Below are 4,838 nucleotides of genomic sequence, written 5' to 3'. Positions count from 1 at the left end.
ATCATTCAGGTGTAAGTTCGATCAAGGACCCAAGTGTTTTCTTTTCCCCAGTACGTTTTGATTTTTTAAGTCAATATGTGGAAAATGGATCCATATATAGTATTCATATCGGAAAAGAAAACCAAACACATAGCACTAGCCACCAGAAGAATATATATATATATATATATATACCAGCAATTATTAAAGCACACAGAACCCCCAGAGATATTCTCTTTCTCGATCTCAAATGCTAATTAAATTACTTGTGCTTTTGCAGATAGGAGGGCACATGCTCTCTTGTGTACTGGTGATTTCAAACGATGCACGAACCGATAATATATAAAAAAAAAAGAAAAAGAAAAAGAAAATGGAAAAAAGGAGATATTTGGAATATTTTTCCTTCCTTTGCATCCAAAACCTCTCTTTTCCTCAAGCACCATACAAACATGTCCCACCACATCCGAGACCTGATAATGATATTCTCTCTGTTTTTGTTTTGCTTAATTTGGGGAGTCAGCAGAAATCATGTTGTGCGGCTGGCTTGACCCACTTTTCCAAAGACTAATAATAACGCTGACAAGGGTTTCTATACCATTCCCTCTCCAAAAAGGGTTCTTTAAATTATATAATATCCCAAGTCCCAGTGAATAAATGAATTTAAGCACAAGAAACAATTGCGTGCCATCCGGAATATGTGTTGGGTATTGGAATATATATATATATATTACTCCAAAGGGATCGATTAATTAAAGCCTTTGGAATAGGAAAGCGATCGATGCCTTTTGGGTATTAGGGAATATCTTCTCTTCTACTACTTGAAGCTAGGCTACCGCTGGGGTTTGTCTTCATCTCTTACCTCCTCCTCCTCCTCTAATTCCCTTGGTTTATATATTGAAGGGTTAAACCCAGTACTGTTGCAAATGGCTAACTTAGGAGAGAGAGCTTTCGCCTCTGTTGTTACCGCTATCACATATTGTTTCTATAGCTACAATCACCAACAACCGCAACACCACCACCACCACAGCGACAAAAGCGTCAGATTTCATATCAACCGCAACATGCCAAAGGGTCGCCCCCTTTCTTTGCAGGTTCGCTTTCACATCCCAAGTGTTATGTGTTTTGAGATATTAAGGTATATATCTGACTTTAAGTCGAACATGCATGCATGTTGCACAGGGTTTCACTTTTTTCAAGTTGATATATATATTTGATCCCTCCTCCTTCCCTCCATCCCTCTTGCTGATTCTTTGATAACTTTGTTAACTGGATAACACACAAACAAGTACAAAATGGAGTTGTTAATTAGTGTTACAGATTAGGAGCTAGCTAGAAATGAAAATCATGTTCCATCCATAACAAGTAAAAAATGGAGTTACTTACATGTTAAAAACTGCAGTCTTTTTCAGTTTGATCATTTCAATAGGTAGGAGACGCTAAAAGGTGGTAAAGGAATTTCTTGGACAAGTGGGATCCATCGATCCATGTCCATCTTAACAACAAGAAAGGCCATCCAGAAAAGGGTTGATATTTTAATGTTTAAGGCCCATCTGGTTTTCACGTCTTATTAACTACTCTCTCCGTCCGAATTTATTTTCTCAATCGTGAAATTCCAATTCTTTTAGAAAACGCAATCATTATCCCGAAAAGACACAATTTTTCACATTCACCCTTCAACATTCATAAAAACTTAATTTATTTTAGAAAAGAAGGGGTAAAAGAGAATATTTGATTAATCGATCTAAAAGTTAGATAAACAAACATTTTGGATACTTAAAACTTAAAAGTCTGAAAGTAAACTAACACATCGGGACGGATGGAATACCATTTAAGACAATACTACGGGATAAAGGTGACAAACCCACAAAGGTCTTATGGTTTAAAAGCCACATTTAAGGTTTTAAAGCACAGTACAAATATCCGGAGTATGGAAGACGACCTTTTTGCCTTTCATCATCTCATTTTGCCGACAAACTAGCATATTAGTTTGTTTCAATATCTATGCTGAGCATCCATACCGTATGACAAAAATGAAAGAATTCGTTGTCATTCCTCTAAAATGACAAAAGAAATGGCAAACTGGATCGGATGTTGCACCCACAAACAAATTTTTTTTTTCCTCAAATTTGGCAAAATTGCCATTGTTGAGACACAGAGAGAGAGGATAGCGGTGTAACAATAGCAACATAGTCGAAGAATATTCGAAGAATATGTTGATTGAATTGGGTGTGGTGAATAAAAATTTTAGAACATCATTTTTGACGCTAGAACACTAGAAGATGTTGTAGAGGTCTAGTATTAGCCCCAGAGGCCATGAACGGACAAAGATGATGTTTGGGAATCGGAGTTTGAATGTATCACCAAAAAAGCAGTACGTAGCGGTATGTACACTATATATAGACCGCTATTTAATCTTTGCAACTAGGGGTGTGGATATAAAAACAGAAAAGCTAAGATATTGATGTTTGATGCAAGTGGGAGAATAAAGGGGAGTGAATGATCATCATAAGTTCAATAATTCTGAAAGTACAAGCTATTACTTTTCTTAATCCCTTTATTATTTAATTTCCTATAATAACATTCTGTGGGGGGGGGGGTTGTTGTTGTTGTTGGTTTTCCCTTCTTTTGGGTATGAGAAACTAGGGGCGGAGGGTTGGAAACATTATTCAAGAGATAAACAAATGGAACAAAGGAATAAGTGGAAATAGAGAGAGTTGTTTAGAAAGGTTAACAAAAGGAATAAAGAATAAGTAGCTAGAAAGAGGAATTAAAACCCGCGTTCACTTTTGAAAAAATTGCTTTTCTTAAACCGTGTTTGCTTTATACAGACTGTAGAACTCAAGGTAAGGATGTGTTGCACTGGCTGCGAGAGGGTTGTCAAGAATGCCATCTACAAGCTTAGAGGTACTTACGTTACCCTTAAATTAATTTTGTCTGGCTAGCTAGTATATCCTGTCTGACCGAGGTTAAAATTTTTGTCGATCTAGTTAACTGTACATCGAACACATAGTTTCACAAAAAAAAAGGGGTATATAATACCATGATAGACTATATATCTTACCGTGTAAGTACTGATGATCAAGTGTTTACGTATATGCTTGCGTGTGAGGATATAGGGATAGATTCAGTAGAGGTGGATCTAGAGATGGAGAAGGTGACAGTGATCGGGTATGTGGATCGAAACAAGGTTCTAAAGGCAGTGAGGAGGGCTGGAAAAAGAGCCGAGTTTTGGCCACACCATCCCTTGTACTTCACTTCTACCAACAACTATTTCAAAGACCTCACGAACGAATACAAAGAGAGCTACAACTATTGGAGGCACGGCTACAATGTTGGGGACAAGCATGGTATCATTCATGCGACTCACCGCGGAGACGACAAAGTTAGCAATATGTTCAATGACGATAACGTCAACGCGTGCTGCCTCATGTAACCTCTCTCCCCCCCCTTATTGCAATTGTCGCTTCATATACAAGCACGCGCGTACCTATGAAAATGCAGTTGTCTATAATTTGTAAATTCTCAAGGATGGTGCTTGTAAGGTTTCTTAGTCAGTTTCTACATTATTGTTATAGTTGTGGTAATATATCTTAATTCTGTGTGATTTATTACTAGTAACACCATTAACGCTTGTCGTTGATTTTTGGGCGCATGTGGATTATTTTGTTGTTGCTATATATAGCCTTGCTATTCCAAGTTGCAAATTAACAGTCGTCTATTAATCTAAAGGGAAAAAAACTGTAATAGTTCTTGTAGTTAAGTATTCGTGTCAATTTGGTCCCTATAGTTATAATTGGCTCGATTTACACTCTGTACTTTCCATTTTGTTTCAATTCGGTCCAATTACATGGGCCAAGTGTAAGAAAATGAATGGAATGACAGGGCACTATTTTTTGTAACCACTTGGGCTGTTAAGTTAGGTTTATTGTAACCTAGTTGAGTGGTTTGTTATGTCTATGTATTAGGTTATGACATGGTAAATTTGGAACTGAGTTTAAATAATATTCTGACTTTTGGACATGGTTATTTATCATGTTGTGACTTTTGGATTTATATCATGTTGTGACTTTTGGACATGGTTCTATGTGCATTTTCAGTACTATGCAAAAAAAATAAGGCATCTCAGTATTTGTCCACAAGTTGAACATGTAGACAATATCAGTGATTATGATGCCTCATGGCTGATCATGAAAATGCTGAATTCGAAGGCAACTTTTTGTAGAAAATTATAACCAAATTTCTTCCCAAGTACCTCCTTATCAATGGAGAATGGAAGAATGAGCTGTGTTTTGGTTCAGATGTATATTAGGGCAAGAGGGGAATGAGTAACCATATTCAGCTATAAATAAGCCAACTGGTTTATTTTTTTGTCCTTATTCAATTTTTTTTTTCGTATTTGTTAGTCTTTCGTCATTTTTTTTTGAAAATTATTGCATCGTCATAACGAAAGGAGTCTAAAAAGTAAAAAATTACGACCGAAACCTAATTTTTTTGAATAAAGACAAAAATAAGTCAATAAGCCAATTTTTTGGTCTCTATTAAAAAAAAATTGGATTTTGATCATAATTTTTTACTTTTTAGATTTCTCTCGTCATGACGATGCAATAACCCCAAAAAAATTGACGAAAAACTAACAAATACGAAAAAAAATTCAATAAGGATAAAAATAAGCCAGTTGGCTTATTTAGCCGAACTAGTCTATTTTAACCCCAAAAAAGGGGGCCATATGATTTTGTTGTTTAAAGGACTAACGGCGGACTAACGGAAGTTAGTAATTTGACCAAATTGAAACAAAACGATAAGTACAGAGTGTAAATCGAGCTAATTACAACTACATGGACCAAATTGACACAAATACT

General features: G+C 36.0%; 1 protein-coding gene across 1 annotated transcript; it reads left to right on the top strand.

The window, feature by feature from the left end:
* Window positions 1-652: 652 nt before the first annotated feature.
* On the top strand, window positions 653-3,587 carry LOC131315859 (heavy metal-associated isoprenylated plant protein 30-like). Its single transcript, XM_058345074.1, has 3 exons — window positions 653-1,070; window positions 2,808-2,883; window positions 3,096-3,587. Exons 1-3 carry the CDS (start codon window positions 903-905, stop codon window positions 3,410-3,412), a joined length of 561 nt encoding a protein of 186 aa, XP_058201057.1. The 5' UTR covers window positions 653-902; the 3' UTR covers window positions 3,413-3,587.
* Window positions 3,588-4,838: the final 1,251 nt, after the last annotated feature.

Source organism: Rhododendron vialii, chromosome 2a, assembly GCF_030253575.1.
Source record: "Rhododendron vialii isolate Sample 1 chromosome 2a, ASM3025357v1".
NCBI classification, from domain to species: Eukaryota; Viridiplantae; Streptophyta; class Magnoliopsida; order Ericales; family Ericaceae; genus Rhododendron; species Rhododendron vialii.
The sequence above is the reverse complement of the archived record's forward strand: the minus strand, read 5'-3'. Positions and strand labels throughout refer to the sequence as shown.